Source organism: Balaenoptera musculus, chromosome 19 (genome assembly GCF_009873245.2).
Source record: "Balaenoptera musculus isolate JJ_BM4_2016_0621 chromosome 19, mBalMus1.pri.v3, whole genome shotgun sequence".
In the NCBI taxonomy this organism is placed as follows: domain Eukaryota; kingdom Metazoa; phylum Chordata; class Mammalia; order Artiodactyla; family Balaenopteridae; genus Balaenoptera; species Balaenoptera musculus.
The window spans coordinates 48,472,196-48,485,763 of record NC_045803.1 but is presented as its reverse complement, the minus strand read 5'-3'; the positions used below and the strand labels follow the sequence as shown (position 1 = coordinate 48,485,763).

Sequence of the window (13,568 nt, the reverse complement as noted above, 5' to 3'; positions counted from 1 at the left end):
GTCTCCAGGTGCCTCCAATATCTTGGTATCCGCTTCCCAAGTCCATGCCTCTTGGAGCCCTCTCCCCGGTGTCACTGGGTGCCCCTTCATAGCCTTGGGACCCTGCGGAACAAATCAGCCGCAGCGGACTCTCCTGGCGAGGAGACAGAGCGGCTGTGGAGAGGAGCTTGGAAAAGACGTCCAGGAGCCTTTGCTGAGACTGGGGCCAGAGGCGTCTGCCTCCCGCCGCGCCAGTCGGGCTGGGACGACTCGCTTGGGGTACGTTGGTTCGTCCTCTCTCCGCGCGGGATGCCCACACCCTGCGCGGCCTGGGCCTAAGCCAGTGGCACAGCTGGGAAGGCCCTGATCTTGCAGCCGGGTCGGCTGTGCGAGTTGGAGCTGAGGGTGGTGGTAGTGGTTTTATCAGAACGTGAAAAGAGCATTGCCGCCCCGAGTGCGGGCTGGAAAGTGTCTTCCTGGGGCTTCAGCTGCGCAGGAGATCACGGCTTGGGGATCCCTTGTCTCTTGAAACTTGAGTTTCAAAGGGTATGGCTTTAATCTAGAAAATTCTCCAAGGGCTTTTTCCAGGGAACTCTGGAGGAAAAGCAGCTCGGTGAGTGAATTTGGAACCAGATCCAGCTGAATGTGAGTCTGGCGGCCCCAGCTCCTCGCTGCTGGATCTTGGGCAGCAATAGAGACCTCTCTCTGCCTCAGCGTAGGTGCCCAGCAAATGTTAACTCTCTTTCCTCTTCCCTGTTGTACTGGAGGCATGAGGATGGGGAAACTGAGGCCTCAAGAGCAGAAAGGACTTGGCTGAGGTGAAGCCATTAGTGAGTGAGCCAAGTACCAGAGCTAATAAGAAGAGCATGCTGCTCAGGGAGCGTTGGCTGTGCTCAGGGTTGCATTGTTCCATTTACTCCTCTCGGACCCGTGTGGTAGGCGCTGTTAGAGCCTCGTTTACAAGGGAGCCAACTGAAGCACAGAGAGGTTAGGAGTGACCTGCTCAAAGTCACACACCTCACTGGTGGTAGAGCGAGATTTTAACCCAATCTGGCTTCAGGAGCCAGGCTTTTAGCCATTATTCACTGTCTTCTGTTTTGTATGTAATGCCCCTGCCTAGGCTTGCCACTTTCTGCGGCTAGGGTGCTAGGGTCACTTGGACCTGGTTAGGCTATTGTCCTTGAGCTTTCCTTATGAAAAGGCTTTCCCTTGGATTCACTGAATATAGTTGTGACCCAGGATTTGGGTGATTCCTGAACAAATACTTATAAGTGTACTATGTGCCAGACATTGTTCTGAGTGCTTTATAAATATTAATTCATTTACTCTTCAAATCAAGCCCATGAGTTAGGTTATATTATTTCCCCTATTTATAGATTAAAAAAAAAAAGGCACAGAGAGGTTAAGTCACTTGCCCAAGATCACACAGTAAGTGATCAAGTGGAGTTCACACTCTTAGCCCCTGTGCTGCTCCTACTCCCTCTAATGAGATAGGGTCCCACTTCTAGTCTAGTAAGGGGAGTTAGGTACAGAAATGCATGAACAAGAGTATTCTGGGTGGTGATAGTAGCATTAACAATGATTTCCCCATATCACCTAATACTCAGTCCACATTAAAACTTCTCTGATTACCTCACAGATATCTTCTTGCACTGGGTTTGTTCGTATCAGAATCCAAACAAGGTGCACACGTTGTCTTTGGCTGTTTTGTGTTTTGAGTTGTTTTCTTCTAAAACAGTCCCTTCCTTTTTTCATTTTATGTCATTGACTTGTAAGAATGATTTACTTTTTAAAAATAAATGAATCAAAATAAGAGATTAAAAAATAAACCAGAGAACATTCCAGACTATCCCTGTATATATAAGAGAGCTCAGTCCACACCTGGGGGAACACAAAGGAACGTGCAAAACATGCACCCTCTACACCCATTCCCTGTGTGTGTTACTGCAGAGAAGAGGTGGGTGCCCCAGACTTTAGGGCACTTCAGCCGTCAGGTGCTGTGATTTAGACCAACTTAGGTGCTGTATAAGGTGTGCTTTGAGGATCCCCAAAGCTCAGAGCCAGGGAAAAGGGTTTATGCGTTGATATCTGCTCATCTGCTCTGAAATGCCCCCGGGGTGGCTCTGAGCCAAGGAGACTTGAGGCTCCTTTCCCAGACTAACTTGATTTCATTTCCCAATAGATTCTTGCAGGCAGATCTGTTTTCTCCAGCAGCATCTGGGCTGTACGACTGTAGCCTCCATGCCTCTGGCTGGTGCCACACAGCTGTTCCTCAGGGCAGGCGCAGAGACGGCAGATGTGGCCAGGGCTTAGGGCCAAGCACGTCTCCTGCCACAGCCTGGCCCAACCCACAGCCCTGAGGCTGAGTGTGGGCTTGGGGGCCTTGACAAGCCCCTCAGGTAGTTCCTTCCCATGCCCCTCTCCTCTGGCCACCTGGGTACTCAGGTCAGGTGGGAGATGGTTTGCAGGCACCTCTCTCCCTGCAATGAAAGCTGAAGTAGGCAAACTCCACCCATGCCTCCTTGAACCAATGGAATAGAACTGATAATTTATGATTGACAAAGTAATAAAAGTCTCTTGGAGGCCACCTGGAAAATGCAGCAAAGCAATAACAAGGAAAAAAATTACCTGTAATCTGGCCATAAAAAGATAGCCACTGATATTCAGCATGCATCCTTCTGGATTTCTTTCTATACATAGTCGTGATTTTTTTTTTTTTAATAACAGCTTTACTGAGATATAATTCACATACTTTAAAGTTCACCCTTTTAAAGTTTCCAGTTCACTGGTTTACAGTAGATTCAGTGCTGTGCGTTAATCACCTCAAGGTTCATCTATGTTGTAGCACATATCAGTATTATTTATTGCCAGATAATATTCAATTATATGGGTACACCCCATTTTGTTTATCCATTCGTCAATTGATGGACATTTAGGATGTTTCCACTTTGGGGCTATTATGATTAATGCTGCTGTGAAAGTTCATGAAGTTTTTGTGTGGACATATGTTTTCAGTTCTCTTGGATTTATGGTATTGTAGAGTGGAATCACTGGATCACATGGTAGCTCTATGATTATCTGAGGGACTACCTGTTTTCCACAGCAACTGCACCATTTTACATTCCCACCAGCAGCATATGAGGGTTCCAGTTCTACCATGTTCTCAGTAACACTTGCTATTATTCGTCTTTTCTCTTATAGCCAACCTAGTAGATGGGAAGTGGATGGGTATCTCATTGTAGTTTTGATTTGCATTTCCCTAATGACTAAAAATGTCAAGCATCTTTTCATGCACTTATAGACCATATATACATCTTCTCTGGAGAAATATCCACTCAAAACTTTTGCTTATTTAATTTATTTATTTATTTTTGGCTGCGTCGGGTCTTCATTGCTGCGTGGGGGCTTTCTCTAGTTGCGGCGAGCAGGGGCTACTCTTTGTTGTGGTGCACAGGCTTCTCATTGTGGTGGCTTCTCTTGTTGAGGAACATGGGCTCTAGGTGCGCAGGCTTCAGTAGTTGTGGCACGCAGGCTCAGTAGTTGTGGCTCGCGGGCTCTAGAGCACAGGCTCAGTAGTTGTGGCGCACGGACTTAGTTGCTCCGCCGCCTGTGGGATCTTCCTGGACCAGGGCTCGAATCTGGGTCCCCTGCATTGGCAGGCGGATTCTTAACTGCTGCTCCACCAGGGAAGTCCTTTTGCTTATTTTAAAATCGAGTTGTTTCTCTTTCATTGTTCAGTTGTAAGAGCTCTTTATATATGGGTATAAGTCCCTTGCTATATATATATATGATTTGCAAATATTTTCTCCCATCTCTGGGTATCCTTTCAGTTTCTTGATGGTGTTCTTTGATGTTCATGTATTTTTAACACAATTGGATGTTTTGTTGTGTTTTTTCCACTTGATATTATATAGTGAAGTGCTCTAAAGTTAGACAACTGGGGTTCATATTCTGACTTTGCTGCTGTGTGGGTCCTTTAGGCAAGTGCATAAATCTTTCTAAGCCTCAGTTTCCTCTTCTGTAAAATAGGGATGAGCATCAGATGCACTTCATAGGGTTGTTGTGGGGTAATCCTGATTTAATAATCAGAAGATGGGTGGGAAAGGCTTGGCATATAGGAAGCCCTCAACAGGTAGTATTAACTGGTGTTCCATGTTTCCCACTCCACCGTAGACACCCATCTTTCTCCTCCTCTCTCTCCCCTTTTCTCCCTTACTGCTTTTTCCTTGTCTCTTGCTTTTCTTTTCTCTTTCCCTCTTCGTCTTTCCTCCTCTTTCTTGCCCTCCTTGTCAGCCTTCTCCGTAACAGATGCCTTGGCCTCCACTAGAGCTGGTTTGCCTCCAGGGATGGCCCTTGACGCCTAGAGTCCACGCATCCCTCATCCGGAATCTCTTTTCTTTAGCCTTTGGGATTCCTGAACAGGGATGACCTCCAGCTGATGCCAAAATGAGAGAAATCTGAGCCAGGGATTTGTACCTAGTATTACCTTTCACTCCCTTAGATTCTGTGCCAGGGCTGGGGGAGGCTGGTGACCGGAGGAGCTGCTGAGTCAAGGGCAGGCAGAGCAGAGCTACAAGTGAGTGCTGCCCAGAGAGCTGGATCCCTGGGCTCCCGCCCGGGCCCTGCTGCGACAAAGCCTCCCCTGTCCTGTAGCTCAGTGTTCCCATCTGCACATCAGGTAGAACAATAGCACCTTCCTATGTCTCTCAGGCCAAGAGTTAGTCAGGGATGGTTAGAAGCTATCGAAACTTTAAGATGCTCAGCAGAAAGAAATACGGGACAAGTGGAGAGTTACTCCCTTTGGATTTGGATAACAGAGGACCTGATATCAATTCAGCAAATATTTATTTTTATTTTATTTTGTTTTATTTATTTATTTATTTTTGGCTGCCTTGGGTCTTCGTTGCTGCGCGTGGGCTTTCTCTAGTTGCGGGGAGCGGGGGCTACTCTTCGCTGTGGTGCGCGGGCTTCTCATTGTGGTGGCTTCTCTTGTTGTGGAGCACGGGCTCTAGGCGTGTGGGCTCAGTAGTTGTCGCTCGCGGGCTCTAGAGCACAGGCTCAGTAGTTGTGACGCACGGGCTTAGTTGCTCCGAGGCATGTGGAATCTTTCTGGACCAGGGCTCAAACCCGCGTCCCCTGCATTGGCAGGCGGATTCTTAACCACTGAGCCACCAGGGAAGCCTCAGCAAATACTTATTAATATCATCGACTCACTCACACTTTGGGACAATCCCTGACATGACACTTAACTATCTTATTCAGGCAGGATTCTTAACTTTTTTTTTAAAGCAATCCAGTGATTTTAATGTTAGGTTGTTTTTTGTTTGGAAAAAATAAGAGGTTACTTTACAGTCTCTGCTTCCTGAAATGTGGCGTCAGGCTTAAATAGCTGGATCCTTTTTTTTTAAAATTTTTTTAATATTTGTGGCTACGTTGGGTCTTCATTGCTGCATGCGGGCTTTCTCTAGTTGCGGCGAGCGGGCTTCTCATTGTGGTGGCTTCTCTTGTTGCGGAGCACGGGCTCTAGGCACGCGGGCTTCAGTAGTTGTGGCGCACGGGCTCAGTTGCTCCGCGGCATGTGGGATCTTCCTGGACCAGGGCTTGAACCCATGTCCCCTGCATTGGCAGGCAGATTCTTAACCACTGCGCCACCAGGGAAGCCCCTGGATCATTTTTTTAAAATTGATCCCACTCTTTGAAAGCCTTATAATTTGTAGGCACTGAATTTATGACTATACAACTACTGTTTCTGAAAGGACAGGAATTAAAAAGCTGCACTGACCTCCCACCAGTGCAGGACCAGTTCCAGGTTCTCCCATGTGCCAATGGGCAACGTGTCTTAGTGGCCTGAATACACAGGATCCCAGCTCTCTACTATGCGAGAGCTAATCTTGCTGATCTTGGATACAAAACAAGGCCTCCAGGCCTTTTGATAAAATTGATTAGCATTTCTCTCTGCCTTGTCTTGTTAATTGAGATTTTACAGGCTATCATATTGGCCATTATTATAGAAAGCAGGATAGAGCCCTTTTCCTTCCTCTTAGTCCCTTTTCCTTCCCTCCAAATTACTGTATTTACGGAAACAATATGCTTCAGTAAGTAGGACACTTTCCTTTTTTTTTTTTTTTTGGCTGCGTGGCTTGTGGAATCTTAGTTCCCTGACCAGGATTTGAACCCGGAACCCAGGCCCTCGGTAATGAAAGCACTGAGTCCTAACCACTGGACCACCAGGGAAGTCCCGACACTTTCCTCTTCACATACTTCTTACTGAACCAAATCTGTTTCATATTCCTTGAGGCAGGTACTGTTTCTCTAATTATAATTTTACACAAATGATGTTCTATGTATAGTGAGGGGGAGGGAATAAAAGAGGTTTGGGGAAATTCAAGGAGCAGTTCTGGGTAGATTGTATAGAATAGGGCAAGTACAAGTTGAAAATCCTGGGCTGTGGCCCTGTCAGCAGTGTCTAGCTGTGTGAGGTCCAGGAGAGCATGTATCATTAGGTTTTGCTTTCTTTAACAGAAAATCTGCAAGGAATGGGACTGGGTTCAATGGGATGATTTCTTTCTTTTCTTTTTCTTGAGACACTGTACGTACAGCCTATTTGGCCTTCCTTCAGACCCTTGAACATGAAATGCTTCTTCTCAGAGCCTTTAGAGATGCTGCTTCATCTAACTGACTACTGCCAAACTCTTCTCTCTGCCGGTTCCTCACACAGCCCTTCCCATAGTTAATCCCTACTCATCCATCAGAACCCAGTTCAGCTAGTACTTCCTAAGGAAAGATTTCCCTACTTGCCCTTAGCTATGGGCTCCCATAGCACTGTCCTTCCCCTCCATTACACTTAGTGTGCCCCTGAGGTGGCCGTTGAGTTGAATCACCTCGCACTTGAGGTCATTTATGTCAGCAAAAATGAGTTAGAGTTTCCTCCCTCTCCTGCACCCTGTTCTCGGGAAGCACACCCTCGAGGAGAGGAGGTGACGTGCGCAGAGCAGGTGGGTGGCTGCTGTGTGATCCAGGAGTGGGCGAGGCATCCAGGAGGCAGTTCTGGGCTCAGCAGGTGACAGAGCTGTTGGGCGTCCTCCCTCTGATCCTGCAGCCTCCTGATAAGGGGAAGGAGTAGATATGGGCTCTGCTCACGGTTTAGATGCCAGCTTCCCTCAGTGGTGAGGTGGACAGTGAAGGTGGCTTGGTGGGGAGCAAAAGGAAAGAGGAAAGAAACTTCCAGGTCCTTCCCTTCCAAATCAGCTCATCCTTGAGATCATTGCAGGAGCAGCAGTGCAAAGAGAAGAAAACTCTGGGGCCTCGGGGTGTGGGAGCTGGGCTCAGTGTTCCTTTCACTCTGTAGGACACTCTGTGGGACGCTTTTTAAAATTTTTTAGTTTTTTAATTTTTTTTAACATCTTTACTAGAGTATAATTGCTTTACAATGGTGTGTCAGTTTCTGCTTTATAACAAAGTGAATCAGTTATACATATACATATATCCACTCTTTTTTAGATTCGGTTCCCATATAGGTCACTACAGAATATTGAGTAGAGTTCCCTGTGCTATACAGTAGGTCCTTGTTAGTTATCTACTTTATATATAGTGTGTATACGTCAATCCCAATCTCCCAATTTATCCCTCCCTGCCCCGGGGTGGGGTACATTCTTAAGATCCACTAAAGGACTCAGGGGTGGTTGGGGGCTACAGGGGGCCTGGGAGAATCTGGGATTCCAAGCGTAGGTGACCTCAGGGGTCTTATCTGGGTGGAGACTTCCCATGGTTCCTCCTCTCCAGACACAGCTGAACGCTGCAACAGTAACATGGGGCGTGTATGGCACTTTACCAAGCCCTTTCCTCGTATGTCTTTGTAGCAGCATCCCTCACAAGAACCCTAAGGTCAAATGTTATCATCCCCATTTTACAGAGGAGGATATTGAGTCTTGGAGAAGTTAAGTCATTTGCCCCAGGGTTCACAGCTTCTGAGTGGCATCAGAGGAACTCAAACCCAGCAGGAGAGACAGTTATTTCACTCCCATCTGGAAAAATGTATCCAGCTGCCTGCTGGTCTGGGCCCAGCTCCAGCCAGGGGCAGGACAGCTACACTCCCACCCATGGGGAACTTTCTCTCAGTCTGGGAAGGCAGAGCCCTCCCAGTGTGCAGGGCCATCTCCTCCTGTGGGACTCTGACCCAGCTTCCCTCCTGCTTTCCCAGGCCCTGAAAAACCTCCAGGCATCTCCCATGGATCTGTGATCGAGGTGGGCAGCTCTCCCAGCAGCCCTGGACAGCAGTGAGTAACCTCAGCATGGAAAGGGGTCTGACTCTGCCCTCATCTCTCCCCTTCTCTGTCTCCATCCTACCTCTCCTTTAACTGGTTTCTTCTGCAAAATTACACGAATCCAGAAGGATATCCTCCCTTGGGAATCCATGCATCCTGCAGCACTTCGCTCTGCATGGGTGAGAGCAACAGTTGCTGTTCTTTGTCTATGTGTTTATTTTGAATAACAAAAGTTGTATCTGCTTTTTTAAAAAGTCAAACTATGTAGAAAGTGCAAGTTTTCAGTTATGAGAAATGCCCCACCCCTCCATGCTCATCCCAATACTCCAGAACCAGAATGAATCCCCTTTTTACAGATGGGTAAACTGAGTCACAGAGAGATGAAGTGTTTGGTCCAAGATCATAGGCTAGGAAGTGGCGGAGCCAGGAAGGGTTCTGCCAAATCACCCATCAAGCTATTTAGCTAAACAACCTACAACTGTTGCCCTAAAAGGAATTTTAAGTGAAAAGCAGGAATTCTGTTTTAAATATATTTCCCCCTCTGGATAGAAAGAAAAGGGGGCGTGGGGAGAGAAAGAGAGAAAAGGGAAAAAACACTGCCCATAGTATTGTGCAACTGGCCTTTGGCTCTGCAAAGGCTGGATCATGGCTCATGTCTTAAAGTCACATTCCCGGAAGGGCGCCCAACTGAGACGGCCGTGGCCTTGGGAGGCCTCCACAGGTGGGGTGGTCAAGTCCCGGGGCTGCTCCCTGGCAGCACCAGACAGGAGTTGGGGTGTGGGATGGGTGAGCGGGCCGCGGTCCCTGACGGCTGCACTCTCGCTCCGCAGGCCCCCGGCCGGCGGCATGTGGCTGCGGCGCATCTCCAGCACCGCGGTGACCGCGCTCCTGCTGGCGCAGACCGGCCTCCTGCTCTTCCTGGTCTCCCGGCCCAGGCCGCCGTCCCCGGTGGGTGGCGAGGAGAGGGTGCACGTGCTGGTGCTGTCCTCGTGGCGCTCGGGCTCGTCCTTCGTGGGCCAGCTCTTCAGCCAGCACCCCAACGTCTTCTACCTGATGGAGCCCGCGTGGCACGTGTGGGCCGCTTTGTCGCAGGGCAGCGCGGTGGCACTACACATGGCGGTGCGCGACCTGGTGCGCTCCGTCTTCCTGTGCGACATGGACGTGTTCGACGCCTACCTGCCGTGGCGGCGCAACCTGTCGGACCTCTTCCAGTGGGCGGAGAGCCGCGCGCTGTGCTCGCCGCCCGCCTGCAGCGCCTTCCCGCGCGGCGCCATCAGCAGCGAGGCAGTGTGCAAGCCGCTGTGCGCGCGACGGCCCTTCGGCCTGGCCCAGGAGGCCTGCCGCACCTACAGCCACGTGGTGCTCAAGGAGGTGCGCTTCTTCAACCTGCAGGTGCTCTACCCGCTGCTCAGCGACCCGGCGCTCAACCTGCGCATCGTGCACCTGGTGCGCGACCCGCGGGCTGTGCTGCGCTCACGCGAGCAGACGGCCAAGGCACTGGCGCGTGACAACGGCATCGTGTTGGGCACCAACGGCAAGTGGGTGGAGGCCGACCCGGACCTGCGTGTGGTGCGCGAGGTGTGCCGCAGCCACGTGCGCATCGCCGAGGCCGCCATGCGCAAGCCACCGCCCTCCCTGCGCGGCCGCTACCGCCTGGTGCGCTTCGAGGACCTGGCACGGGCGCCGCTGCCCGAGATCCGCGCGCTCTACGCCTTCGCAGGCCTGAGTCTCACACCGCAGCTCGAGGCCTGGATCCACAACATCACCCACGGGGTCGGGCCAGGCGCGCGCCGTGAGGCCTTCAAGACCACGTCCAGGGACGCGCTCAACGTCTCGCAGGCCTGGCGCCACACGCTGCCCTTCGCCAAGATCCGCCGCGTGCAGGAGCTGTGTGCAGGCGCACTGCAGCTGCTGGGCTACCGGCCAGTGTTCTCTGAGGACGAGCAGCGCGACCTCGCCCTGGACCTCATGCTGCCGCGCGGCCCGGGCAGCTTCAGCTGGGCATCGTCTACTGCCGAGCACTCCGGGCCGTAGCAGAGGCCCCCAGCTGTGGCTGGCGGTTGCCAGGGCCAGGAGACTCACACGTGGTGGGGAAGGAGCTGGGGCGCACGAGGCCGGGAGTTTGGGAGGTCCCTCATGTAGTAGGAAAGGACCGACTCCCCAAACTATGTTTCTTTCTCCCCACTTCTTGTTTTTCCTTTGAATCTTCTTTAGGAGCTAGACTCCCATCACGCACACTCTTCATGGAAAGCAGACTCGTGCCCCCACTTCCTCTGGGCACAGGGAATAAGTTCAGACGACTTGGCTCCTACTCCAGCACTTTCTTTCCCCTTAAGTCTCCCTTGGGATGCCTCATCCTGCAGCTGAGAAGGCTGTCCCGGCCCTGCCTGGGAGTGGAGGGACTCTGTGGTGAGCTGGTCCCTGAAGTCGGTGCATCTCCCCCTACACACACCCCGTGCCTCTGGCACCACATGCCACTAAAGCCAGTGCTTTTATGTTCACCTGTATCTTCAGTAAGAAATCAGCCAAGGTGCCTCTATCTTGTGGTCTCCCCTTAGTCTCTCTCTGCCCCAATCTCCTGGGAGCCCACATGCCCCCATCACCTGCCCAGGGAAGGTGAAACTTTGATTTGTCCTGACATGAAAGATCCTACCTACAGAAATAAACATAATTCACCTGTATGACGCAGATTAGAGTTTACAGCCTGTAAAGTTTGACAAGCAAAATGCAAAAGTGAAGGGACTTGTCCAAGGCCACACGATGAGAAGGAGGATGAAGGGAGGAGGGGGGGTTTGCTCCGGGGCCATAGTGGGGAGGAGAGGGCGAATCAGGCTTGCAGAGGCCTGTCTCCTGGACAAAGAAGGGTCAGGTTTTTCCATCTTATTTGCTCAGGGGATCAGCAAGCAGCCATGGCTAGGGCCGCAGCTGCGAGGTGAGATATGGGAAGTGGTGAGCTCTGGGTCCAGGGTGCAGAATCTAGGGAGCCTCCTAGATAAGCCTGGAGGGAGGCGGTGAGGGGGAAAGGTGGAGGGAGAGAAGGCTGGGCAGGCCAGGGCAGCAAGCCAGGCAGAGCGTGTGGCAGAGCAAGAGGTTGGCAGCAAGATCAGTGCTTGGAGGGCAAGTCACAGGGTGAATGTAACTAGATAAAGCTTGCCAGGAGCTTGGAAGAAAAAAGGCTCTGGAATGGTTGTCTTCCCGTGGTCCTTATGTGGCAGGCCCTGGAGAAGAGCAAAGTACGATTCCTAGCTGTGAGCCACAACACCTGGCTCTGGCGGCAAAGCATCTTATTAAACGGATGCTGGATTTAAAAAAGGGGGGGGGGTAGGGGGATGCCGGATGTGTAGAGGGCTAGTCCTGAGCTCAGGAAATGAAAGCCAGCCATGCTTTAAAAATGTTTAAAAGAAAGGGGGGGAGGCTTCCCTGGTGGCGCAGTGGTTGAGAGTCTGCCTGCCAATGCAGGGGACACGGGTTCGAGCCCTGGTCTGGGAGGATCCCACATGCCGCGGAGCAGCTAGGCCCGTGAGCCACAACTACTGAGCCTGCGTGTCTGGAGCCTGTGCTCCGCAACAAGAGAGGCCGCGACAGTGAGAGGCCCGCGCACCGCGATGAAGAGTGGCCCCCACTCGCCGCAACTGGAGAAAGCCCTCGCACAGAAACGAAGACCCAACACAGCCAAAAATAAATAAATAAATTAAAAAAAAATTCTATGAGAACAAAGTTTAAAAAAAAAAGGGGGGGGGGGGAAGCTCACAGCACCTCTAGGAAGGCCAGGGAAGCAGATTTGAGTCCACACAAATAGAATACCCCAAATCACACTGGGATACAGAGTTGGTCTGAGGACTGACAGTTGCCACCAGAACTCCTGTGCCCATTACCTCTGGAAGTGAGGGAGCTGCCCTCATCATTGCCATCAGTCACCAGAAGGGATTCTGGAGGTTGCTGGCTTCTGATTCTCAGCCTGGGTGTGGCCTTGGATTGGTGGGACCTGGATGGTAGACCCACATCCTCGCTGCAAAGCAGCAGGTCTAGGGCAATCTGGCACTTTCCATTTCTTTTCTTGCAGGGAGCAGAGGTATACTGACCTTGAAGCTGAAGCTTCAGGATGCCTCAGTTGGGGATCCGTCAAGCTGTAGAAACTTCAGGCCCCATAAAGCCCCCATCTGCCCCTGCTCACAGTAGCATGGAGAAGGTATTTAAAACCCAGAATTTATTAATGGAGACTTTGGCTTGGAAAGACTAAGGTCACATAGCTTAATATATGGGCTGGAACTCAAACGCCTATCTTTGACTTCAATACTTTTGGTTCTAACAAGTAAACTGAACTGGGGAGGCAGCAGAGGACTCCATCACAGGCTTGGAAAGCCAGATCATTACCCAGAGACGTGGGTCTCTGGGTCAGGGAGTGGTCCTGGCATTTTGTTTGTTTGTTTGTTTCCAGTTTTATTGAGAAAGAATTAACATACATCACTGTATAAGTTTAAGGTGTACAACATGATGGTTTGATTTGCATGTATTGTGAAGTGATTACCACACTAGGTTTAGTTAACATCAATCATCTCATTTAGATACAATAAAAAGAAAAGAAAAACACAATTAAAAAAATTTTAAATTTATAACTGTTATAAGAGATGAAGATTTAATACCTCCACCTCTCCTCATCTTCTCTCCAAAGTTTTATCATACTTTTAATTATATAATTGACCTACAGTACTGGCATTAGTTCCAGGTGCACAACATAGTTATTTGATGTTTCTATATGTTACAAAATGATCACCACCATCCTGGCATTTGTCTGCAGACATCTCAAGGACCAGAATGATGAATGGTGGGCAGTTGGCTGGGACAATGGGGCCACTGGGGATAAAAGCAGCCTGCTGGCCCTGCCTGGAAGGAGCGCATTGTTAAGTGGAGGAGTCGGCTAGGAAAGTCTCCAGCAATGTGGTATGTTCAGGCAAAGAAGGTTGAGCAAGAGGTTCATGGAGCCAGAGGCTAAGAACAGGGAGACACTGATCCCTAGTGGGGTTCAGGAAGGCATTTGGGGTGGGGCTTAGAGCCCAGCCTGATAGTAGCATCCCACAAGTTTCATTTGCCCCTGCTTGGGTCACCGATGACACAATTAACGACCTTTGCTATGTGACTCATCCATTCTCACCTGTCTCCCAAGGTTCCATGATAGTGATGACTGGCTCTTGGATGTTGCTCCCTGCATATGGGGCCCTCTGGGCAAGCCTCTGCATGAGCTACAGGGCGCAGCAGCTTCTGAGCAAGCCTCTAGGTGAACCCACATCAGGTTTCAGGACAAAGATAGGCAGCGCCAGTCCAGTG

General features: G+C 50.4%; 1 protein-coding gene across 2 annotated transcripts; it reads left to right on the top strand.

The window, feature by feature from the left end:
• Positions 1–198: 198 nt before the first annotated feature.
• LOC118885813 (carbohydrate sulfotransferase 6) lies at positions 199–11,008 on the top strand. 2 transcript variants are annotated; one of them, XM_036834890.1, is made up of 3 exons: positions 199–258; positions 8,180–8,255; positions 9,074–11,008. In XM_036834890.1, exon 3 carries the CDS (start codon positions 9,090–9,092, stop codon positions 10,275–10,277), a length of 1,188 nt encoding a protein of 395 aa, XP_036690785.1. In that variant the 5' UTR covers positions 199–258; positions 8,180–8,255; positions 9,074–9,089; the 3' UTR covers positions 10,278–11,008. The 2 variants fall into 2 exon arrangements, with proteins under 2 accessions (XP_036690785.1, XP_036690786.1); XM_036834891.1 differs by lacking the exon at positions 199–258 and having other exon boundaries at positions 8,179–8,223.
• Positions 11,009–13,568: the final 2,560 nt, after the last annotated feature.